This window comes from Sorex araneus, chromosome 4 (genome assembly GCF_027595985.1).
Source record: "Sorex araneus isolate mSorAra2 chromosome 4, mSorAra2.pri, whole genome shotgun sequence".
In the NCBI taxonomy this organism is placed as follows: Eukaryota; Metazoa; Chordata; class Mammalia; order Eulipotyphla; family Soricidae; genus Sorex; species Sorex araneus.
In genome coordinates, this window is record NC_073305.1 from 215,270,817 (window position 1) to 215,296,984 (window position 26,168).

Below are 26,168 nucleotides of genomic sequence, written 5' to 3' on the forward strand. Positions count from 1 at the left end.
CGAGAAGCGCTCTGAGCGTGCGGCGCGGGGGTGGGGTGGGGTCTCTGCCGCCGCCCCTGTACTTTTCAAGGCCACACGATCCGCTGCCGCGTCCTATTCGTTCAACATGAAGATCCTCCCTTTCTTTGGACATGTGGACACCCAAATCCCGCGGAGAGAACCAGCCAACACGCTCGCTCGCTCTCACTACTGCCTTCTGGGAGGGTCCCCAAAACCCAAGACTTTGATTGGATCAAAGGAGAAGGACCGGGGTGGCGGTGGGAGGAGGGTACCCCGGGTGACCCTCCCCCTAACCCTTTCCCTCCCACCGCGACCCTGTCGAAGGTGGGCAAAGAGACGCTGGCAATTCCAGGCGACCCACCCGGAGCATCTCGCGGGGTGGGGGGGGGAGGGGCGCTGGGGGCTGCACTGCCGGGACCCCGGGACACTCCCCCTCTCTCCAGGGGAGGTGCGCGCCTTGCGGGAGGGTCCGCGCGCGCATCCCGGGGCGGAGAACCGCCCCTCTTCTCTCGGCTGCCGGAGGGGGAAGGGAGGCAGCCCGACTTTCCAGGACCAGCTGACGGCTCCGGGATTCCCCCCCTGCCAGCGCAGGCTCCCGGCTGAGCTGCCCGGCCCTTTCCCCGGCCGGCGGGGGGCAGCCGAAGCGTCCCCCCTTTTGTTCGTGGGAGAGCGCGGCGCAAGCCCAGCGCGGCAGCTCCCCCTCTGGCGCCGCCAGCCCCACTGCGGAGGCGCTTGCGGTGGTCGGGGGCCCCCCCGACGATCCCCCTGCCCCCGTCCCCGTAAGCTCTGACGCACCGATGTCCCCCTCCAACTGGCCAGCCCCTGGCCCCGGCGCTCCCGAGTTACTCACTTCTCCCCAGTCCCTCCGCTTTCCACGCCGTCTCCTCCACTGCCCCATAGCGCCGGAGAGGCTTCTCGGCTTCCAGATGGGTGGCCAGAGACTGCTTTAACTCCATCGCGGGTCCCCGCGAGCAGCTCGGCGGATCTGCCTCTACTCCATCCCCGCCGCGGGCTGCAGGGAGGGAGGCGGCTCCAGCCAGCAGCGTTTTTAAGGGGCCGGGCGCTCGTGACGCGGCCCCATCTCTTCCGCCGCCGCCGGGGCTGGGGAGCGCCGACTGGTACCCAGGCGGGGATGGGGAGGGATGCAGGGCGCATGCGCAGTGGAGGCGGGCACGGGTTGCAGGTCGGGGGAAGGCTTGGGGGCTGGGTAAAGAGAAAAGGGGGCAGGTGATAACTCCACCACCAACAACTAAAATAGAACCCACGCCAAGGATATAAGAACCAGGCCCCTGCCCCGCGTGGAGCCGGTGGTGGGCAATGGGGTAGCACCACGGGGGGCGCTGGGGATCTGTCCTCTGCCTGCTGGGGTTGGAGTGAGCTTGGTGAGAGCACCCCTCTCTGTTGGTGATGTATCCATCTTGGGGACACTGTGTGTGTGTGTGTGTGTGTGTGTGTGTGTGTGTAGGGGGGAGATGTGGGCCTGAGTCCGTGAGTGTAGTGCATGGATGCGTGCATTCTCCAGAGAGTCTAATGATTGACTCTTTGTCTACATAATTTGCAACAGGACTTGTGGGGGGAGGGGGCACCCAAAAGCGCGGTGTGTGTTTACACAAGCTGGAGAGAGGCGAGAAGATATTCCTGATGCGAGTGTCACAGGGCTGCTTGGAATATGGTCTTGGCATCGCAGGCACCCAGCGGTTAACCAAGCGTGGTACCAGTGAAAGGACCAAGTCAAGCCATCGACTAGATTGGTCAAGCGTCGTGATGTGTGTTTCTTTTGAAGGTAACAGATGTTCAGGGGGTCCAGTGGCCACTCAGGGCCACCAGGGCCACACCAGGCAGTGCAGTGTTCAGCCTTCACACTTGGGGGCCGCACACATGCTAAGCACATGCTTCCCCTTGCTTAAGCTCCTTTCCCGGCCCCTAGGACATTTGTTGAATAGTAACTCAGTGTGAAACGCTTGGCAATCATTCTGTAAAACAGATACCGCTGGCGGGAGGGGGCAGTGAGGATAAACTGGAAGCCCAGAATGGTTATTTGTCACAGCCGCACGCTTACCAAGTGACCTGCTCAGGACCTGAATCCACTGCGGAGCCTCGTTCTACTGAATCGCTGCACTGGGTGGGTAAAGTTGCTTCCTGAGGGTGGAGTCCAGAAGAATATGAGTGACTGGTATGGTTGAGATGTCACCTGGATGGAGCAAATGTTGTACCCATACAGCTTGTAGAATAGCAGAAAGGCCTGGACCTTTAAGAAAATGCTGTGCATTTGCTGCAACTGGTAACAGAAGTCTTTGTGGAAGCTTGTATTGGGCCCAAGAGCTAGTACAGGGGTGAAGGCATTCGGCTTCATGCAGTTGACCTGGGTTTGATCCCCAATATGGTCCCCAGAGCCCTGTCCTAAGTGATCCCTGAGCACAGAGCCCGGAGTGAGCCCTGAGAAAAGCCAGGTGTGCCTGTCCAAATAGAAATAAACAAAAACTATTGTCAATCATTGACTTCTTTTTTTTTTTTTTTTTTTGCTTTTTGGGTCACACCCGGCAATGCACAGCGGTTACTCGTGGCTCTGCACTCAGGAATTACTCCTGGCAGTGCTCAGGGGACCATATGGGATGCTGGGAACCGAACCCGGGTTGGCCTTGTGCAAGGCAAACGCCCTCCCCACTGTGCTATTGCTCCAGCCCCAATCATTGACTTCTAAGTAGCTCATTAGAGAAAAGGAAATAGCAAGGAAAATTCTCCAATAGTTACACTGTGAACCATAAAGCATTACATATCAAAGCTTTCACCTTTGGGGACGAGAGGGCTAGAACAGTGGGTAAGGTCCTGGCCTGGCAAGCGGCTGACCCAGGTTTGACTCTCAGCATCCCATACGGTTCCTGGAACACTGTTCTCACCTCACAGTGCAGTAACTCGTCAGGCCATGACTTAAGCTACACCATTATGAGATATATGTTGTAATAATCAACATCAAGCAAAGTAATTAGTGCCCGCTAAGGGAGCAGCAGGGTTGGGAGGTGGGCGGAAAACTAGGGACAATGGTGGAGGTCAGGTGGTGACTTTACCTCCATTGGTGGTGGGACTGGTGTTGGAATATTCAATATCTGAAACAACTGTATTATGAACAACTTTGGAAATCCTGGTGTGTAAGTAAAGTTTTAAAAAGGAAAAGTGTGGGCTGGAGTGATAGCATAGCCAGTAGGGCGTTTGCCTTGCACATGGCTGACCTGGGCTCAATCCCCAGAATCCCGTTTTGTCCCCCGAGCACCTCCAGGAGTAATTCCTGAATATATAGCCAGGAGTAACGCATGTGCATCACCAGGTATGACCCAAAAAGAAAAAAAAAGTACAAGTGTTACAGCTCTTTTGGAACCTGTCTAGTAGGTTTTCTGATTGTTACAAGAAATTCCACCCCCCACACACACACACTCCCAAAAGGAATAAATGGTCCAAAGTCCAAAAAATCTTTTGGCATGTTTACAGATAGAAGACTCCAACTGCATTCACAAATACAGGGAAAAGCATTTGGGGAAAATCAGTAGTCATCTACGAGGTTTGTTGTTAGCCAGTTAAGAACAGAAGACCATTTCCTTAAGTCAGTAGAATAATTATCAGCAATCAATAGCAACTATCACACTTAAGGCTGAGCCTCCATTACCATCCTAAAGTCGGGAATTAAGCAAGGAGGCCTTCTGTCTCCACTTCTGGGAGGTCCAAGACTCACTCCACAGGAAAAATAAGTGAAGCAGAAAAATTGAGAATCAGGGAGTTAGGGAGCTAGTACATGGAATAAGGTGCCTGCCTTGAGCACAGTTGACAAGGGCTCAATACCAGGCACCCCATATGGTCTCCCAAACCCCAACAGGAGTGATCGCTGAGAACAGAACCAGAAGTAAGCCCTGGACACATCCAGGTGTGATCAAAACCAAACAAACAGGGGCTGGAGCGCTAGTACAGCAGGTAGGGCATTTGCCTTGCACACGGCTGACCCAGGTTCGATTCCCATATGGTCCCCTGAGCACCGCCAGGAGTAATTAAATAAGTGTAGAGGTATAATTAATTAAATAAGTATAAGGTAAATAAAAAAGTGTAGAGCCAGGAGTAATCCCTGTGCATCGCCGGATGTGACCCAAAAAGCAAAAAAAAAAAAAAAAAAGGGCCAGAGAGATAAGTACAAAGGTCAAGGTACTTGTCTTACACATGGCTGACCCTGGTTCAAAACCAAGTATTACATCTTGTCTCCAACGTACCACCAAGAGTGAACACTGAGTATAGAGCCAGGAGTAGCTCTGAAGGCCACCGGGTGTAGCCTCAAAAGCAAAAATTAAAAAAGGACTGGACAGAGAGTTTGGAGACTTGGAGTGAATGCTTTGATGCAGAGGTGGGCTTCGACCCCCAGCATCACCTCTGCTGGTCTCCTGAGCAACCCCAGAGGCAAGACCTGAGAAACACACTCAGAGTAGGTCCTGAGGACCCATAAGTGTGACCCAAAAACTAAAGGGGAAAATTGAAGCAAAAATTTTCTTCAGGGGCCGGAGCAATAGTATAGCAGGTAGGGCGTTTGCCCTGCATGCAGCTGACCTGGGTTCGATCTTCAGCATCCCATATTATCCCCTAAGCACTACCAGGAGTAATTCCTGAGTACAGAGCCAGGAGCAACCCCTGAGCATTGCTGGGCGTGACCCCAAAAGCAAAATATATATATATATTTTTTTTCTTTCTTCAGGCAATAGAATTGCCTAAATGCAATGACATGCAAGCAAATCCACAAACTATTCAAGTGAATAAGAACAAGCAAGATTGGGGAAATAAGCTAGATTCAGAGTAAAGGTACTCCAGCAACTTTTTCAAACTTAAATATAATCATAATAATAGCAAAAAATAAACTCTTTGGGAAGAAAATTACTCTACATGTCACTGGGGTCAATTAATTCATTAATTCTCTTTATGTTGCATTGTGAGGCGACATGAAAAAGAAGAACAGTGGAAATGGAGAGATACAGCGTAAAGGAGGCAAAGAAAGATGACAATGCTCTTTCGTGAAATTTCACTTGAAATCTCAGTGGGGAATAGGACTTAAAACTAAACTTGGACAAGCTGTCCCCAATGTTTTGTGAATGAACCTGGGAACAGGCCAAGTGGGGGTGAAGAAAAGAAACAAAGGTTGGAATAACTTAACCGCCAAAGAACCAAACCTAGTCCAAACCTTTCAGTCATAGGAAGGAGACAGAGTCTGACACAGACTCACACATGTTTGCAAAGTCGGAACCTGACCAAGTAAGTGTTGGGGAGACACAGAAAGAGCAAACTCTTCAATTAATGCTGTCAAAGCACTTGCCCAAGGGGGTATTGAAAGAAAGTTTGGGGGGTGGGGAGGGCTGGAGAGATAGCACAGAGGGTAGGGCACTTGCCAATCCTGGCTCAATTTCCAGCATGTCACATGGTCCCCCAAGCCCCAATAACCTGAGCACAGAGTCAGGAGTAACCCCTGAGCACCACTAGGTGTGGCCAAAACCAAACAACAACAACAAAAACCCCTTCTACCTGCAGAGGTTATCCTGTGTTCTTTCTCAGACCTTAGTAATTGTCAGTCCTCCCTTTCTCCATAGAGTTAACCGTTCTTGGGACTTGTCTGGATAGAATCGTGTAAAATATGAGCTTTGGTGTCTGGCTTCTTTTTCTCGACATTCTACTTTCAAAGGTTTACCCCTGCCGTAGCACTTACCTTACATCTTTCTGTGACTGAGTAATAATCTATTGTACCCACATTTTGCTTATTCACCCATCCACTAATGAGCACTTGGGTTGTTTACATTATCTGGCTGTTGTGACTAGTGCTGCTATGAACATCTACATATTTTTGATATTCTATGTTTAACTTTGATATTCTATGTTTAACTTTCTGAGAACATGTAAAACTGGGTTCCACAGTGACTGAAATGATTTACATTTCCATTAGCCCGGAATGCAGGATTCAGTGTCTTCCCTAACTGCTGTAAAATTCTTTTCTGTGTGGTGATGACCACAGATGGAAAAGACCAAAGTATTGACCCACAAAATGAGTGAATCTTACGTAAATGATAGTATTGAAAAAAATCAAGGGCTGGAGCAATAGTACAGCAGGTAGGGTTGTTTGCCTTGCACAAGGCCGACCCGGTCTCGATTCCCAGCATCCCATATGGTCCGCTGAGCACCGCCAGGAGTAATTCCTGAGTGCAAAGCCAGGAGTAACCCCTGTGCATTGCCGGGTGTGATTCAAAAGGAAAATAAAAATCAGATACAAAAGAGTTTTATGGATTAATTCCGTTTAGATGAAGTCCAAAACCAAGCAAAGCTTACCCAAGGTGGCAAACGTCAGGAGAGCGATTACTTTGGGACAGTTCTACATGGGGACCTACACATGGAGGAACTTGTTGAAATGCTGGAAGTGTATTAACTGATTGGATATGTAATGAGGTGGTGTGTGTATGTGTCTATGTACATAATATATATGGAGATCTGTGTGCATATAAAGACATTTCCATTTCCATGTAGATAAGAAGTATAATGTGTAATGTATCACTGTCATCACTGTCATCCCGTACTCATAGATTTGCTCGAGCGGGCACCAGTAACGTCTCCATTGTGAGACTTGTTGTTACTGTTTTTGGCATGTTGAATGCCACGGGTAGCTTGCCAGGCTCTGATGTAATGTACATACAAAGAAATTTCCGCAGTTATGTAGATATGCTTATTCACGAAGATACCCATTAGAGTAGATCATTTGCCATAAGAAAAAGATAGTGTTACCTAAAAAAAAATCTTAAATGATCAGGAGCTGGAGCGATAGCACAGCGGGGAGGGCGTTTGCCTTGCACGCGGCCGATCCGGGTTTGATTTCCAGCATCCCATAGGGTCCCTGAGCACCGCCAGGAATAATTCCTGAGTGCAGAGCCAGGAGTAAGCCCTGTGCATGCCGGGTGTGACCCAAAAAAGCAAAAAAAAAAAAAAAAAATTAAATGATCAAAAAGTGTATTGTTCTCAAAAAAGATGGTTGTAAAGTTTGGGAATCTTTGTCATGTTTTTCACTTCTTTTTGTTTGCTTTGAGGCATCTCTGACAGTGCTCCAGATTTGCTCCCAGCTCAGTGTTTCGGTCCATTCCCGGAAATGTCAGAGAACCATGGAAAATTGGAATCGAACCCAGGTCTCCTGCACACAAAGCGTTTTTTTTAGCCTTCTGTATTTTTCTGCGTTGAAATCACATCATGATTAACAAAAGAGAAAAGGAGTCAGCGAGATAGTCCCTGCCTTTCACGAAGCCAACCCCGGCTCAGTCCCCAGCACCCCTGTGGTCCCTCCGCACAATCAGGAGGGACCCTTGAACACAGCCAGGAGTTAGCCCTGAGCAACTCCAGGGGCCCCAACTCACCCCCTTAAAAAAAAAAAAAGATAAAAGAAAAAATGAATAGTTAAATTTGTTGAGTTCAGTCATTCAACTCCTGGATATCTACCCTAAGAAATGTTTGAAATACTGAAAACTACTGACATATCATTATTTTTTCCAATCTGTATGAAACATGGGAAAACAAGGAAAATTTAACGTCTTGCAAAATAGAAATGGTTAACTTGTAGTGCGTGTGCAAAATAATAGTGTGTGTTTACTGAAAATCATGTTTACAAAAAGTTTCAAAAGGTCATGAGGAGGGGCTGGAGCGATAGCACAGTGGGTGAGACATTTGCCTTACATGCGGCCGACCCGGGTTCGATTCCCAGCATCCCATAGGGTCCCCTGAGCACTGCCAGGAGTAATTCCTGAGTGCAAAGTCAAGAGTAACCCCTGTGCATCGTCAGGTATGACCCAAAAAGAAAAAAAAAAAAAGGTCACGAGGAAAACATAATACAACATCAATCAAAGCAGAAGAGGAAATGTAAGGAAAAAATAATAATATAGAGTTTGGATTATTGTTGGTGAGCTTTAGATTGGGATCAAGCATACCCCTGGTTTCAATCATACTATCTAAGGAATGATAATAGAAAAAAATGATACTAGAATGAAAACTGCTATGATTTCAATCTTGTGAGGTTTTAACTCTGTACCCACATATATTCACATATCAAAAACACCAAATGAGATATATCAAAACATTCATAATGACTTTGATGAATATCAAAATAATAAATCTGGGGTCAGAGCCATAGTACAACTGGAGAGGGTACGTGTCTTGCACACAACTGCTCTGGGGTTCGATCCCCAGCCCCCCACCCGGTCCCCCGTGCCTGCCAGGAGTGGTTCCTGAGCCCAGAGCCAGAAGTGAGCCCTGAGCACCAGTCTGGGCACGCCCCTTCCCATCAAGAAAATGAGGAGAGGGGCTGGAGTGATAGCACAGCGGGGAGAGCGTTTGCCTTGTACGCAGCCGACCCGGGTTCGATTCCCAGCATCCCATATGGTCTCCTGAGCACCGCCAAGGGTGATTCCTGAGTGTAAAGCCAGGAGTAACCCCTATGCATCGCCGGGTGTGACCCAAAAAGAAAAAAAAAAAAAGAAAGAAAATGAGGAGTGAAGATACAAAAAATATTAACAGTGGTTGGTTGTAAGAATTGACATGGGGGGGAACACTCTTTTACTCCTTAATTTTCCAAAATTTCCAACCAGGAGTACTGGTCACTTTATAATACAGAGATGAGCAAATTCAGTCTCAGAAGATGTGCACGTTGGCTTCGAGAGATAGGACAGCGTGCAGGACGCTCGCCTTTCCCAGGGTGGAGTCTGGCAACCCATATGGTCGCCCGCGCTCACCAGGAGTGACCACTGAGCACAGAGCCAGGAATAATCCCTGAGCACAGGCCGGTGTCACCCCAAACAAACAAAAAAGCACGAGTAGTATAATTTCATAGTCCTTTTGTTTTTATTTATTTTTGTTTGTCTGTTTGGGGGCTACCTCCGGTGATGCTCAGGGCTGACTCCTGGCTCTGCACTCAGGAATCACTCCTGATGGTGCTTGGGGGACCCTATGGGATGCCGGGGATCGAGCCTGGGTCAGCCACATGCAAGGCAAACATCCTCTCCACTGTACTCTCCCTCCAGCCCGTAATTTCATAATCTTGAAGGAATCCCTGTTCTCCCTTGAACACACATCTCACTTGCGGGTCTGTCTCTGCTCGCTTGTTTCCACTCTCGAGAAGGCTGTGTTCTCAAGAAAGTACTTCTCTCTTTCTCTCCCCTCCCATATTTCTAAATAAGTTTCAATAAAACGTACCCTGCAATGAAAAAAAAAATCGTGAATAAAGGAGAGATGTGGGTGTGAGCATGCATTTGTATTGTCTGGCTCTTTTTTTCAATCTCCCAAAAAAGGGTCTTCTCCCCTGACGTCCACAAATTCTCTCCTAGGTGATTATTTTATTAGTTTTGTCTCTCTTGATACCTGAGAAACATTCTGAGGCTCAGAGACATTTCAAGGGACGAAGTGGTTTTCTTCTTTCTCTCTAGGCATTTAAATGAAATGCGCCCCCCCCCCCCCAACCAGCATGGCACTATGCCTTGTATGCTGGCAGATTCACAGCCTGTCAGTCATGGGCTGTGATTATAGACACAGTGGGAACATCCAGAGGAATTTATCTGTGTTTCCAAAATAAAAAAAAAAAATGCAGGTGGTGGTAGGGAGGGTGATAATCATCAAGTGACTTAAAGCAATATATGAAAAAAAAAAAAAAGTTTCTTCCAGGAACCAGAGTGATAGAACAGTGGGTATGGCATGTGCCTCACGTGTGGCCAATTTGGGGGTCAATCTTTGGCATCCATATGGTCCCCTGAGCACCAACAGAAGTGATTCTTTTTTTTTTTTAATTTAAAATTATTTTCCTTTAATAAATTGTAATACTTATTTATCATAACCAAAACTACCAGCGTTGTATTTTTATACATTTTTTTATTTAAATAATTTATTTATTTTTAATTAGAGAATCACCGTGAGGGTACAGTTACAGATTTATACACTTTTGTGCTTATACTTCCCTCATACAAAGTTCGGAAACCCATTCCTTCACCAGTGCCCATTCTCCACCACCCGTAAACCCAGCGTCCCTCCCACCCTCCCCAATCCCATCTCCCCCCCAACCCACCCTGCCACTGTGGCAGGGCATTCCCTTCTGTTCTCTCTCTCTAATTAGCTGTTGTGGTTTGCAATAAAGGTGTTGAGTGGCCGCTGTGCTCAGTCTCTAGCCCTCATTCAGCCCGCAACTCCCTTCCCCCACATGGCCTTCGACTACAATGTAGTTGGTGATCGCTTCTCCAACAGAAGTGATTCTTGAGCGCAGAGCCAGAAGGAAACCCTGAGCACCACCAGGTGTGGTCCCCAACACAAAACAAACAAACCAACACAAATGGTTTTTTCCAGAATTTGGGGTTCTAGAAACAGTGATTCACATAAGAAGAAAAATTTGTTTGGCTTTTTTGGGTCACCCCAGCTGTGCTCAGGGGTTACTCCTGGCTTTGTACTCAAGAATTTCTCATGACAGTGCTCAGGGGGACCATATGGGATGCTGGGGATCGAATCCGGGTTGGCCACATGCAAGGCAAACACTCTCCCTGCTGTGCTATTGCTCTGGTATTAATTGTTTTTAATTAATTGCTTTTAATTAAAATATTAATTGTTTTTAAGATTCAGAAGATATGGTGATAAGAAGAAAGCTCAAAGGGATGGAGTACATGCGTTGCATGTAGGAACCCCAGGTTTAATCCTGGTGCCACTAGGACAGAACCCAGAGCACCAAGCCTGGAGGAGCTCCCAAGCATCCTGGGTGTGGCCAAAAAACAACCCTCAAAAAAAATGGAAGTTAACCACAGCTCTGAAGCCAGTCTGTGGGAATAAAGCCAGCCTGATCCTTGCTTTATAACTATAGCACCATAAGCCAACCATAGATGACCTCTTAAAGTCAGGTTTTCTTTTTGTACAATGGGTATACATATTCAACAGATGTCATTTATTATTAATATTATAACTGATATTAATAGTAACTGATAATACTATTAATATTATAACCTGTAGTTAAGAGAGGACTTAATCACTATGTTGAAGTTATCAAAATATTAAGATCATTTTACACAAATACTAGAATATTTTCAACACAACATAATCATTACTGTTGTTATAATAATATTCCTGGTTTTTCATATTTCTTCAAGGGAAATCTGTATTATTATTACACATTAATACATCTCTGTGCTGATTGTAGGCAGATAGCATGTACTAGACGCCATCGAAACAGACAGGAAGGCTCAGGAATCAGTGAAAGAGACACACAAAGACCTAGAAAATTCCAGAGTCAGGCCAGGCTATGGGCCACACGCCCGGGTCTACTGTCTTACACAACATTTGTCATTTACACTGCAGAGTTGCCTTAAAGTGTACGCACACACTTCCTGGTGCAGAGGTGGGGTTACCACAGCCCTCTCCTCATCAAAGCTGAGGCATGTGAGGAAAGCCGTGATCAAGGCTTAGAAGGTTATGGCTTTCTTGGTGCATGTGTGTGTGTGTGTGTGTGTGTGTGTGTGTGTGTGTGTGTTTTGTTTGTCTGGGTTTTTTTTTTTTTTGCTTTTTGGGTCACCCCCGGCAATTCACAGGGGTTACTCCTAGCTCTGCACTTAGGAATTACCCCTGGTGGTGCTCAGGGAACCATATGGGATGCCGGGAATCGAACCCGGGTCGGCTGCGTGCAAGGCAAACACTCTACCCGCTGTGCTATCGCTCTAGCCCCTGGTTATTGCTTCTCTAAGACAAATCCAGACATGTTCTTAGAGTGTCAAAAACAGACCAATGGGCCCTCCCCCAGCGCCATCTAGCCACAGCAGCCAAGAGTGAAGAATCCAGGCCGGCGGGCACCGCAAGCCGGAGAATGCTGGGGTTCTTGGTGGTGGAACACGTGCACTGGTGAAGGGATGGGTGTTTGATCATTGTAGGACTGAGACTTGATCCTGAAAGCCATGTAACTGTTCTCACGGTGACTCAATGAGAGAGAGAGAGAGAGAGAGAGAGAGAGAGAGAGAGAGAGAGAGAGAGAGAACAGACCCATGGGCTAACGTGTGTCAATAGACCTGACTTGGACGGTCATGAACGTGGAAAGGACGCAGAGACTGGCTTTGGGGATAAGGTTTCTCTCACAGTGATTAACGTAGCTTTCCTTCACTGTACACGAAAGACCCTCTGCTAACATTCCAGCAGGCAGGGGGGAAGCGCTGCTGTGCCGCAGAGTGACAGAGGCCGTGGGCGTTGGGGACAGGCCGTGTGAGTTTGGAGCCCGAAGTCAGCCAGTGTCGTCCCGTGGCTGACGGTTAGCCCTGGCCTCCGCTCCAGGGAACGCGCTACAACCCCGTGGCCCACGCGCTTCCCTTCCCAACAGCTCAGTCTCTGCCATCATCCTATCGGACGTCTCCCAAACATGCAGTCATGTTGACCAGAGCCCGCTCTAGGTGTCGCCTTCCTGCCCTCCGGAAGGCAGAACCCCCCTGGTTCTCCTCCGGCAGGCCCCCCCCTTCCTCCTTCCTCCAGGAGCTCTTTCTTTCTCCCTCGGCCCCTTCCATTCTGGTTCTTCTGGCCCATCTTCTTTTCTTCTCCTTGTCCACCTGCTTCCCAGTTAAATAAATTATCTTCTGCTCTGGCCTCAACACCAACACCCTTTCTTCTTGACCCGCTGTGCATTTTCAGCTCCTTGGAAATAGCCGTCTTGGAGAGATGGAGAAGAGTGGCGAAGTGAAAATAGAGAGAGAGTTCCGGAAAACCTGTTCTGGAATCTGCTCCCAAGAGGCTTAGGAGAAAGAATAGAAGTAGAAGAAAGGGGGCTGGAGCGATAATACAGCGGGTAGGGCCTTTGCCTTGCACGCAGCTGACCTGGGTTCGATTCCCAACATCCCATAGGATCCCCTGAGCACCGCCAGGAGTGATTACTGAGTGCAGAGCCAGGAGTAACCCCTGTGCATTGCCAGGTGTGACGCAAAAAACAAAACAAAACAAAAAGTAGAAGAAAGGTGGGGTTAGGTCCCAGGACCGGAAATGCCATTTTTCTAGACAATGGTGAGTGGGTGTTGCTGTGCCAAAGGCTCTGGGGTGGATGAGGTGTTTGGGTCGAGCTGGGCTGTCCAGTTATTGTGAGCGAAGCCAAGGTTAAGGTTATGCATCTGTTAGAGAGGTAGGATGGAATCTTTTTTTTTTTTTTCTTTATGGGTCACATCTGGTGATGCACAGGGGTTACTCCTGGCTCTGAACTCAGGAACCACCCCTGGCGGTGCTCAGAGGACCCTATGGGATGCTGGGAATTGAACCCGGGTCGGCCGCATGCAAGGCAAACGCCCTAACCGCTGTGCTATCGCTCCAGCTCCAGGATGGAATCGTTTAAAAAAAGAAAAAAACAAAACAAAACCCAATAACGCAGCTCATGCGTTAACTCTCTCTTTATAATGGCACTTCCTGTTTTGTGAAACTGACATTTATTGACTGGTTCCTTACTCCGGGGCCCTCTGCGAGACTCGCCTTTCTCAACTCTCTCTGTTGTCCATATTCCTCCAAGGGAAATCTGTATCATGATTAATACATTCCTGTTCAATGTATTAATTAAATTAATTATACTTAGCTAATAACAATTAATTAAATGATCCATAACATACTTTTCAGGACAGTATGTTCTGAGATCAGGGCCAGAGCTCAGAGAGGCTGAGTCAACTGTTTGTTAGTAAGTGCAGACCAGCCCAGGCGCTTACCCGCAATCCCTGCCCCGTTCCTCCACGCATTCTTCTCTCAGAAGGAATCGCCATGGTGATAAGGGGAGGGGGTAATAGCCTCGGCCTCAAAGTGTTCAAAAATCAAACTTCCTCTTACCCCTCTCTTAGCCTGGGCCTTCTACATTTGAGGTCTCAGCTATGTCATGAGTAGCTTATTCTCCAGAAGTCCACACTCCAGCCCCTCGGAATCGTCAGCAAATGCTCTTGATACTGTCCTGGAAATACCCCCCCCCCCACCAGTCCACCTGTCCTCTCTGTTCCCACGGCCATGCTATTGCTTCATCTTGCCTGGGCCATTTTTTCCCTGGGGATTTTCCCCACTAGAAACCATTCTTCACACTACTTCTAAACACACACACACACACACACACACACACACACACACACACACACACACACACACACACACCACGCATGCACTGCCATTCTTGTGCTTAAAACCTCTTTTGGCTTCTTCTTATCCACATCATAATTTGCAATTGCAATAATTCCAATCTCAGGGGCTGGAGCGATAGCACAGCGGGTAGGGCGTTTGCCTTGCATGCGGCTGACCCGGGTTCAATTCCCAGCATCCCATATAGTCCCCTGAGCACTGCCAGGGGTGATTCCTGAGTGCAGAGCCAGGGGTAACCCCTGTGCATCGCCAGGTGTGACCCAAAAAGCAAAAAAAAAAAAAAATTCCAATCTCCTTGGTGGGGGAGATACTTCAGCTATTGCCCATTCTTGAGACTCTCAGCAAAATCAAACTTCCCCCTACCCCTCCTGAAGCCTGGGCCTTCTCATTTGAGACCTCAGCTAGGTCCTGAGTAGCTTATTTTCCAGTACTCCACACTCCAACCCCTCAGAATCAACAAATGTTCTTGATACTGTCTTGGAAATACCTCCCCAATCCAACTGGTTCACAGCTCAAACTCATACATGTCCTTTATTTAAAATGAATTTTTTTTTCTTTTTGGGTCACACCCGGCGATGCTCAGGGGTTACTCCTGGCTCTACATTCAGGAATGACTCCTGGCAATGCTGAGGGGACCATATGGGATGCTGGGAATTGAACCTGGGTCGGCCACAAACAAGGCAAATGTCCTACCTGCTATACTATTGTCCCAGCCCCTAGAATTATTTTGTTTGTTTGTTTGTTTGTTTGTTTTTTGGCTCACACCCAAGATTCACAGAATACTCCTAGCTCTGCACTCAGGAATTACTCCTGGTGGTGCTCAGGGGACAATATAGGATGCTAGGGATTGAACCCTGGGTCAGCCACTTGCAAGGCAAATGCCCTACCTGCTACACTATAACTTCAGCCCCTCGAATGAATTTCTTAAAGTGAAATTGCTAAATCAAAGGAGAAACATGTTTTCAAAGGCATTTGATGGCTATTATTAATTTGTCCTCCAGAAATGTGTGTACTCACCAGAAGAATGCCCTCTAATACACACTTACAAAAGTATAAATCACATGTTTGTAGAGCAGACCCTGGAGCCAAAATGCAATCTATTCAATTCCAAGCGATTGAAGCTGGCCCCAAACAAAACAAAAACAGAAACAAATCATCAAAGGATGAATGGGTGTGTGGAGGGACTGCAGACTCAGAAGAAAAGCTGGTTAAAATTTCCCTGACTTGGAGGGAAAGAGGTAGTACAGTGGGTTGGGCGCTTGCCTTGCTTGCGGCTGACCTGCATTCGATTCCCAACACCACGCTAGTCCCCCACCCCTCTCCCAGGCACACAGCCAGAAGGAAGCCCAGAGCACATCGGGTGTGACCCCAAAACAACAAAAATAGTCCCCTGGAGGGACAGAGTGATAGTACAGTTGGTAGGGTGTTTTCCTTGCATGCAACTGACCCAGGTTCAATCCCCGCATTCCATCTGGTTCCCTGAGCCGGAGAAGAGTGACCCCGGAATGTACAGCCTGAAATAAGCCCTAAATACCAAGTGGGTGTGGCCCCAAAGCAAACAAACAAAAAGACCCAAAAAAGTTTCCTGACTTGTATACTGTTTAAATAATCACACCATAACACAAGTCCTACACATTATTTCTAGAGACACTGTAACACTGCTCCATCCAAGGAGCAAAAATCCTTGTATACCTGCACTGTGCAATTTCCTATGCGCATGTATGTTCCATGTATGTGAATCTACAAACCCAACCAATAACTTCCGTTTTCCAGTATCACTCATACCAACCCAAGTACTTTCTGGAAAAGGACTGACGTAATCTAAATAAGAAAATGAGAACAGAGGCCATGAAAATTCACAAATCTTTATTTTTTTGTTGGATAGCTCCTGCAGTTCAGTACCTTGAGTTCAGTACCTTCCCTCCAAAATCTACATGACCTGCCATTTCTCGTGACCCTTTTGATCCACCCAGTAAGTCAAGTCCCCAAATTTGTAGTCTCACCTGGAAGTCTTGCTAACACGCTCCAGATAAAACTAAGTGCTTTAATCTACAGTCTCCGGCTCCCTTCCTATTTCTGCTACTGTTGGACTCACCAGGGATCAGAGAATTGTATCTCTGGGCAGTCTGATATTTATTTAACATTTAGTCTTTCAACCATCATTTGCAAAGGTACTTATTTGGTGCCCCTGTCCAGGCCTGAAGAAGCTGCTTCAGCAGTTGGCAGAAATTATACCCCTCTGCAGACAGAAACCAGGGTGAATGGGGTGAACGTAATTGTATTAACACCGCATGACCACTCAACTTAGTGTGACTCTGGTTTTCCCTCGTGTCTTTGAACCAAGAATCTGTTTGTCAGATCACAGCTACTAGGTTCTTAAAATTCTGTCCCATGAAGCATATCCTGGGAAATGCTCTGGACAAAGAGTATAAAGGTTTCAACCAGGAATCGATTCTGTTTGCCTCATAAGGAATGACTTATTTTTGCCTGGGTCTGTCTGAAAACAACTTCTACTTGTGAGCAGATGGTTTCCCCCTTTTATTCTTAATTAAACCTCTGGGTCCATCTCTCAGAAGCATGCTTCAATAGAGGTGAGCCCCCAGATGCTGAGGGGTGCTGACTCAGAGCCGAGATTCTCAAACTTGCCTTGTTATCCAGGTCACCTGGAGGACCTTTGAAAATTCCTAGTTCATTATTCAGGATGGGAGATGTGTGCTGAAAGTAGATAAAGGACCAAACGTGATGGCCTCTCAGTATCTGTATTGCAAACCATAATGCCCAAAAGCAGAGAGGGAATATGGGGGAAATTGTCTGCCATAGAAGCAGGGGGAAGGTTGGGAAGGGGAGGGGACACTGGGGACATTGGTGGTGGAGAATGTGCACTGGTGGAGGGATGGGTGCTCGGTCATTGTGTGACTGGAACTCAAACATGAAAGCTTCGTAACTGCATCTCACAGTCATTCAAAAAAAAAATTCCCAGTGTCTTTATAATATTCCTCACAGCTTGGCTGGAGGCTGAGAGTGAATCAAGCAAGCAACTGATGGGGTCACAAGGAGAGGGCCCCTGCCCCGCTGAGCACTGCTTAAGGGCCACACCCCCTCACCACAAATTAAAGGTATATATGTGTCTCTCAAAATAATACTGAGTTATTTAAAACAGAGAGTCTCTTGCCCGCGCACCTGGCTGTCTTCCCCAGGGGCCCTCGGAGGGGATGGGCTCCAGCTTCCCTCCCCACCCCGAGCAGAGCTCCCGGTGGCCGAAGACCTCTGGAGCCTAGCCACAGCCATGCTCAAGGCCCCTCTCCACACGTTCAGATGAGCCTCACACATAAAGGGACCGGCAGAGGAACCCAGGTGTGTGGGACCCGGGGCTTAGACCTCCAAGCCTGATTGGATCGGGACTGGGCCTCCTCCGCCCAGATTTCCCATTTCCCAGTAGCTAGGCGGTCACACCCGGGGACTGCCCCTGGCGCCGTGTAATTCCATCAACAGTCAGCGTCCAGAGACTTAAAAGCAAGCTCCCGGAACAGCCTACTTCTCCCTCTAGGAGAACCTGGCAAAGTACCGGGAGTTTCCTGCCCACATTGGAGAGCCTCGCAAGGTCCCCATCGTGTATTCATATGCCAAAACCAGTAACAATGATGGGTCTCATTCCCCTGACCCTGAAAGAGCCTCTACTGCAGCATCATTGGGAAGGACGAGTAGAGAGAGGCTTCTAAAATCTCAGGGCTAGGATGAATGGAGACATTACTGAGACGGCTCGAGAAATTCGACCATCAACGGGATGATGATGATGATGATGATGATGATGATGATGATGATGATGATGATGATGATTTAAAACAGCTGGACAGGTAACAGGGAGGGAACTGTAAACTAGCCATAAGATCGTGCCACAAGAGTGTAAATCCTGGCGCCCTGAGGCTGGGTGACATCCCAGGCCATATTTTAGGGGACAGCTACAATTTTTTTTTTTGTTCTTGTTCACACCCAGAAGTGCTTGTGGGCTACTCCCAGCAGTGTGGGGGTGGGGGTGGGGGACTGAGAACATGTGTTGTTGGGGAGTGAACTTGAGCCTCCAGCAAGCAAAGCCTGGACTCGGTGCGTGAGCTCTCTGGTCCTCAGCTATTCATTTTGGTCTGAAAAGAAATGCTACGTTTCAATGTATTTAGATTCCAGAGTTGAAAACTTATTTACGTAAGAAAGAAAGAAAGAAAGAAAGAGAGAGAGAGAGAGAAAGAAAGAAAGAAAGAAAGAAAGAAAGAAAGAGAGAGAGAGAGAGAGGGAGGGAGGGAGGGAGGGAGGGAGGGAGGAAGGAAGGAAGGAAGGAAGGAAGGAAGGAAGGAAGGAAGGAAGGAAGGAAGGAAGGAAGGAAGGAAGGAAGGAAGGAGGAAAGAAAGACAGGTAGGAAGGAAGGAAGGAAGGAAGGAAGGAAGGAGGAAAGAAAGACAGGTAGGAAGGGAGGAAGGAAGGAAGGAAGAAGGAAAGAAAGAAAGAAAGAAAGAAAGAAAGAAAGAAAGAAAGAAAGAAAGAAAGAAAGAAAGAAAGAAAGAAAAAAAAGAAAGAAAGAAAGAAGGAAGGAAGGAAGGAAGGAAGGAAGGAAGGAAGGAAGGAAGGAAGGAAGGAAGGAAGGAAGGAAGGAGGAAAGAAAGAAAGACAGGGAGGAAGGGAGGGAGGAAGGAAGAAAGAAAGGAAGAAAGAAAGAAAGAAAGAAAGAAAGAAAGAAAGAAAGAAAGAAAGAAAGAAAGAAAGAAAGAAAGAAAGAAAGAAAGGAAGGAAGGAAGAAAGAAAGAAAGAAAGAAAGGAAGGAAGAAAGAGAGAGAGAAAGAGAGAACGAAAGAAAGACTACATTTCATGGTCTTCTTTGTCTGACTTAAGAATAGAAAGAGGAAAAATCCATATTTCTTTTTCTTCCAGTCCCTTCAAATGTACTGAAAACCATTATTTCATGGGAAAACAAATTTCAGGAGAAAAGGCTCATGTACTCTAATCCTAAGAATCCATCTAGGTTGCTTGCAGTCGACCCAGGGCTTGGTCCCCAGCTCCCCATATATTCCCCCAAGAATTATCAGGAATGACCCTGAGTACAGAGTCAGGAGTAAGTCCTGAGCACCAACAGAGGTGGCCCCCCAAAGACAAAGCAAAACAAAAAGCACCCCTCTTGAGGGGCCAGAGATAGTACAATGAGTAAGGCGCTTGCCTTGCAGGCCGCCTACCCACGTTCCATCCCATACCATCCCTGAGCCCGCAAGGAGTGATCCCTGAGCGCAGAGCCAGGACTAAGCCCTGAGCACTGCAGGATGTGACCCCCAAACAAAAACAAAAACAAAAGAATCCTTGTTAGACCTGGAAGATAACTCAAGTGGCAGAGCAATAGCATGTGTGAGCCGCCCCAACCCCTCCCTCACATACAAGGCAAATAAGTGCTGCACTGCTGGGCCTCCTGTCAACGTCTCTGTTCAAAAGACGCTGGCAGGGATTGAGGCTCCTGCGTGCCAGGCCACATACTTCAAGCTTTCACCACTTGTGATCTCACGGGATCCTGAGTAATTCGGAGCTGGGAAAGGTTAAGCTCCTTACCCAGAATAACACAACTAATAAAGCCCAAAGTGTTGGGCGCTCCTTGCCTCCGAATCACTCTTGTTGTTAGGAGAAAGGATCTCCTTGTGTAAACCTCAGGGGCTTTACAAGGGAGCGATTGGATTACTGTAATGTGACTCACCCGCCTGTTTTAATATTACCTATTCATTACAATGTAATGGTCCTTGCATAACAGAGAGAATGCAGCTGTGGTTCCCCTGCTGGCTCTGAAGCTGCCTTCCCTAGATCACAGAACACCGACTAATTACCCAGCCTGCCTACACAGCCAATATTAGGAAAAACTTTAATGGCTTCTGGGCTGTGTGGGGGGGGGTGGGGGGAGTGGGGTTGAAAAGATAGGGTCTAATTTTGGTCAGCTGTAGATAATGCTGACTCAGAAGGAAGAAGGTTGCCATGAGAAGGGCAGTAGAAACGCTGAGTCACTCGCATGAAATGTTACCTCTATTAATATAACATGTGCAAGAGAGTGACCGAGATGGCATTTGACCATCTCTGACCAACAGGTTCATCATAACACCAGCAACAAGAGACCGTTGTCTTGGGTTCTCTCCCGTGGGTTCTCTCTCAACTGAGTGTATAATTAAGGAGGATGAGGGGCCGGAGCGATAGCACAGCCGGTAGGGTGTTTGCTTTGCACGTGGCCAACCGGGGTTCATTCCTTGGCATCCCATATGGTTCCCCAAGCACTGCCAGGAGTAATTCCTGAGTGCAAAGCCAGGAGTAACCCCCTGAGCGATAGCACAGCGGGTAGGGTGTTTGCCTTGCACGCGGTCGAACTGGGTTCAATTCCCAGCATCCCATATGGTCCCCGAGCATTACCAGGAGTGATTCCTGAGTGCAGAGCCAGGAGTAACCCCTGTGCATTGCCAGGTGTGACCCAAAAAATCTCAGGCACAAAAAAATAAATAAATAAAGGTCTCAGGCACATTATAATCCCAGAATTGGGAGTGCAAACCCAGGGCCAGGTGGGTCATAGGAAAGAAGAGTTTGGGCAGGTTGAGGCAAAACAGAGTGAAAGCTTTAGTGAAGTCCCAAATAGGGGGTGGACCTGGCCTGCCAAAGCTTCCACGTGGACCATCCCAATAATGCAGTGAATCTAGAAAGCCCAGATTTTTCACCCACCCAAGGTGTCCCAAGCCTTCAAGTCTTGTGCGTGCAGTGAAAAATCACTCTGTGGACCAGCTTTGACTGCATGTATGTTGCCCCCAGTATGAGAGTTCATGCTTGTCACCATGGGGAGGAGAGGAGAGAGAAAGAATGTGATCCCCTAAAATGGAAATAACCTAGTTTATGAAGCAAAGGTTGCTCCTGAATGCGAACATCTTCCTTCTCACCAACATGCAGTTAACTCTCTCCGGAACAACCTTGGGCTTCGTAACAGTGTTTAGCCTCACACATCCCGGAGCCTCACACCTCTCAGCAGAGAAAACCTGCTTTTGAAATAGCACCTGCTCCTTGGGTCTGTCTGGAAAGAACTAATAGGGAAGACCGAAAAGAACGTGTGGTTACTCTGAGCAGCGTCTGCCGAGCCCCGGGGATCTCCTACCCTCAGCCTAAACCAATCCCCTCCCCCTTCCTGCCACCCCCAGTGAAAGGTGGTTTTTGGAAGACTCAAAAACCCATGAGGGGGGTGTTAAGTCACATGTACCTTTCATCAAATTAAGACAAGAATTACTGTCTGCGTTTTAAAAAATAAATTTGTTATGGTTTTGTTTTTATTGGTGTTTTCTCTTTAATTTGCTTTTATTTATTTTGAGGCCACACCCAGAGATGTTCAAAAATTACTCTTGGGGAGCTGGAGAGATAGCACAGCGGGTAGGGTGTTTGCCTTGCACGCGGCCGACCCGGGTTCGATTCCCAGCATCCCATATGGTCCCCTGAGCACCGCCAGGAGTAATTCCTGAGTGCAGAGCCAGGAGGAACCCCTGTGCATCGACAGGTGTGACCCAAAAAGCAAAAAAAAAAAAAAAATTACTCTTGGTGCTCTGCACTCAGGAATAACTCCTGTTGGTGCTCAGGGGACCATCTGCAATGCCAAGCTCTGAACCTGTGCCTGTCATGTGCAAGGCAAGTGCCCTACCCACTGTACTACCCCTCCAGCTCCATTGCCTGCATTTCTATAGCTCTCACTGAAAACTTGCTGAGTCATGCTACAGAAAAACATTTGTTTAGTAGTGGTCAAAGAAAGGAAGGGGCACCTGTAACAATAACACTTTTATATCCCCCCGCCCCCATCCAAAGCCCTGGAAATATCTTTCATCTGTTTCTTTAACAAAAATTTGGGGCATACCAGCTATTTACTGATCCTTTCAACCACTTAGTCCAAACTACAGTTATTTATCTGTACCCTGTTTAACTACATGCTGTTTTAAGTCTTTCCTTTCGTGTCTACCACACTCTCTGTGGTTTGTGTGTCAGGTTAAAATTGGCCAATTCAATCCAGGTTCATTCCCTGGCACCCTATATGCAATAAATCAAAGTTCAAACTAAATAAAAAATAAGATAACATAAAATTGGCCAGTTGAGGGCTGGAGAGATAGTACAGTGGGTAGGGCACTTGTCTTGCATGCAGCCAACTTGGATTCGATCCCTGACATCCCATATGGTCCCCTGAGCACCACCAGGTGTGACCCAAAAAGAAAAAAAAAAAAAGAGCTAAGATGTTTCCTGCGTGGCAGAGTCTGTGCTGGGTTTATTGGGTGAAAAGGGGTTGCCAGTGGAACAGGCCTGCAGGAGGAAGCTTGCCTGAGAAATTCCACTCAGAAGATTTTGGACATTATACAAGAGAGCATTTGCCAGAGTTGAGCTGCTTGTTCCTTCACTGGAGGTTGTCTTCTTGGCAGAGAGGCCACTCAGAAGCTTCCTTTCCTTCCACATTCCTTATTTGCATAGATATCAGTTGGATGGTCCAACTGGCCAATTTTTTTTTGAGGTGCAGGGTTGCTTGGGGGCCACACCCAGTGATATTCAGATCTTACTCCTGGCTTTGGGCCCAGCACAGATTCTGCCATGCAGGAAACATCAACATCTTAGCTCTTTTTTTTTTTTTTTTTTTTGCTTTTTGGGTCACACCTGGCAATGCACAGGAGTCATTCCTGGCTCATGCACTCAGGAATTATCCCTGGCGGTGCTCAAGGGACCATACGGGATGCTGGGATTCGAACCCGGGTCGGCCGCGTGCAAGGCAAATGCCCTACCCGATGTGCTATCACTCCAGTCCCAACATCTTGGCTCTTGAAGTGGTTGATTTTCTAATTTATTCTTGGTCATTATAGCGATATCTTTTTTTTTTTTTTTTTTTTTTTTTTGCTTTTTTGGGTCACACCTGGCAATGCACAGAGGTTACTCTTGGCTTTGCACTCAGGAATTACTCCTGGCGGTGCTCAGGGGACCATATGGGATGCTGGGAATTGAACCCGGGTCAGCTGCATGCAAGGCAAACGCCCTACCCGCTATGCTATCACTCCAGCCCCATTATAGCGATATCTTATAGCCTACTTCTCCCTCCGGAGATCCTGGCAAACTACCAGGAGTTTCCTGCCCACCTTGGAGAGTCTCGCAAGGTCCCCATCGTGTATTCATATGCCAAAACCAGTAACAAGCTGGGGCTCATTCCCCTGACCCTGAAAGAGCCTCCAATGCAGCATCACTGGGAAGGACTAGTAGAGAGAGGCTTCTAAAATCTCAGCGCTAGGACGAATGGAGACGTTACTGAGACCGCTCTCGAAATTCAACGATCAACAGGATGACGATGATGATTTTTGGTCATTGGGTATTCAGAGTGGCCAAATTTTTTTATGATTCCCCCCTACACACACACATACATGCTATCAGTTATGTGACTCTAGGGGGGGTTCCAACCCACATTTTAAGAAGTCAGGTCTAGGGGTGCAGAGCGATAGTGCAGCAAGAAGGGCACTTGCCTTACATGTGACTGACCCGGGTCCCCTCCCCAGCACTCCATGTGGTTTTCTGAAACCACCAGGAGTGAGCCCTAAGCATTGCTGAGTGTGGCCCCAAATAAAATAAAATCAATAAATAAAAATAAATAAAAGGTCAAATTCCTAAGTACTGTGTTCACATCAAATGATATGTCAGCTTGGAAGTAGGTTCTCGATGTCCTGTAGAACAGTTTATCAACCCTGTACAATCACCATTTGGGTCCAGAAGTCTGGGGGATGGAGAGCTGGCTTGCGTGATGGTGGGTATTCAGCAGCATCCCTGGTCTCCAAGCCTCGACCTACCTATGGACCATAATATGTATGTGACATCCCATAATGACTCCAGACATGACCAATCATCCCGTAAGTGTTCGGTGGCCAAATATTCCACTGACATATAAATGGCAGCTAGACCACAATAATATTTATCCCTATGACCCAAATGCAATTTATTTGGTTTTGTTTTTTGGGGTTTTTTTTTTTTTGGTTTGTTCTTGTTTTTTGTTTTTGTTTTTGTTTTTTTTTGCTTTTTGCTTTTTGGGTCACACCTGGTGATGCACAAGGGTTACTCCTGGCTCTGCACTCAGGAATTACTCTTGGCGGTGCTTCGGGGGACCATATGGGATGCTGGGAATCGAACCCGAGTCGGCCTCGTGCAAGGCAAATGCCCTACCTGCTGTGCTATTCCTCCAGCCCCCCCCAAATGCAATTTGGGGAGCAGAAAAAACATGTATTTTGGTTGGAATTTTTATTTTAGCTGGGTGCATTGGATTTTTCTCTGCTTAATCTGGCAACCTTATTGGCTCGCAAAATCACCCACCATAGAGGATCACTAAACCCTAAAATCTTCATTCCTCCCTTTCCTTCTCCACATACTAGAGGCTTGATATATTCCTTTTTGTGACAGTTAGTAAAGTCAAAGAAGTTACTTTCTTCCGTTCAAGAGGTTTCTCAGTGCAATTGTAAGTCATGGTAATAGCCGTGCTCCTTGACACGAAAATCACTTAAATATTTCTCAAACACCTTTAGCCATGGGCCTAGAGGGAGACAGAGGAAATATAAAACAGCCCTTAACACTAAAGAGCTTCTGTTTCAGCAGGAGACAAGAAAACATGCTGGAGAGGGAGGACAACACAAAACAATACGAAGCTAAGAGTTAAACTGTGCAGTGCAGACTATTCCTGTAAGGAGAGGAAGGCTGGAGGGTGATAAAAGCCTGAGAAGGTAAGGTTGGTTTGACCTCAACTCGGCTATGCTAGGAAGTAGACAGTTGGAACTCGATCCCATAAATATTGGTTGAATTAATGGGCAAATGGAGGAATGAGGCATGAGGACTATGATGAATTAGTTCGTGAATGCCCACCACTGGGCATTACGGCCCTTTTCCAGCCCAACTGCAGATCCTGTTTCAACAAAGCTAGGAGGAAGCAGATGACCCAGAGGCGGTCAATTATTAGCTCTGGGATTTCAAAATCGGCTTTGGAAACTCATCGTGAAGGATGATTTATTATTTATTTTTTTAATAGTTCCTCCGAAGGCCCACAAACAACTCTGAATATCCAAAGTCAACTCCCTCACGGCCCCGGGCATAAGATTTCTGCAATGATTAATCGGTTGGGCAAGAACAAACGAAGCGTCAGGTCACCTGGGAGTGGGATTCCTCAGCCGAGGGAGATGGCCAGGGATGGAGAGACGAGGAGAAGGGTCCTGGGGTGGGCAGCCATGAGACGAGGGTCAGGGCCACAGCTCAGAGCGAGACACCCCAGCGAGAGGGAGCTGTGAACCTCACTCCACGGGTCGCTTGTTCCAGGCTCACGAGGTTGCCCCGGTGCCAGGCCCAGTCCACGTTCCACGTGGGCCCCAGGCACCCCCAGCCTCCTCCTACAGGCCCACTTGCCAGCACCAGAGTCTCCCTCTGGTCAACCCCCAGCCCCAGACTGCGGGAGGGACTTAATGGTGAACCTCAAGCTGGAAAGAAAGAGCCGATTAGTGGGAGAGCAGGACCCTCCCGATGTGAGGGGCGTGGGCCGCCGCGGGAGAGGCGGGCAGGATGGGGAGGTGGCTACAGCCTAGCCGCCACGGCCTGGGGACGGGATGTTTCCACATCCCGTTCTCAGAACCACTCTCTTCCCTAACCTTCCCCTGCCTGTGCCTGTGTTCCTCAGTCTCCCCTCTCTCCCTAGCTGCCCGCAGTGCATGAGTTATTCTCAGGAAGGACAGAGGAAAAAGCCTTGGGGTCGTGGGGGCCCTTCTAACCACACCTAGTGTCCCATGAGCACTCACCTAGCTGCCCCCACCCCACATCAAAAAGCTTGACTCACCAGAATTCCAATCCAAAGACAGCAAAAACCCAGCATTCAAGCAGAGGGACCCAGTTGTAAAGCCTAAAGTTCTGGGGTCAGAGCAGTAGTACAGCTGGGAGGGCGTTTGCCTTGTACGCGGCCAACCCGGGTTTGATTCCCAGCATCCCGTATGGTCCCC

General features: G+C 47.7%; 1 protein-coding gene and 1 non-coding gene across 2 annotated transcripts in view; one reads left to right on the forward strand and one right to left on the reverse strand.

Annotated features, from left to right (window-relative positions):
- Positions 1–1,137, reverse strand: part of BMERB1 (bMERB domain containing 1) — an 81,836-nt gene extending 80,699 nt beyond the window's left edge. Inside the window, exon 1 of the mRNA XM_055137044.1 lies at positions 851–1,137. Within this exon, the coding sequence (XP_054993019.1) occupies positions 851–956 (106 nt within the window). The 5' untranslated portion in view covers positions 957–1,137. The remainder of the gene's footprint in view (positions 1–850) is intronic.
- Positions 1,138–3,350: 2,213 nt separating this feature from the next.
- Positions 3,351–3,413, forward strand: LOC129404620 (U7 small nuclear RNA). Its single transcript, XR_008630001.1, has one exon. It is a non-coding gene; the product is annotated as a U7 small nuclear RNA (small nuclear RNA).
- The last annotated feature ends 22,755 nt before the right edge of the window (positions 3,414–26,168 follow it).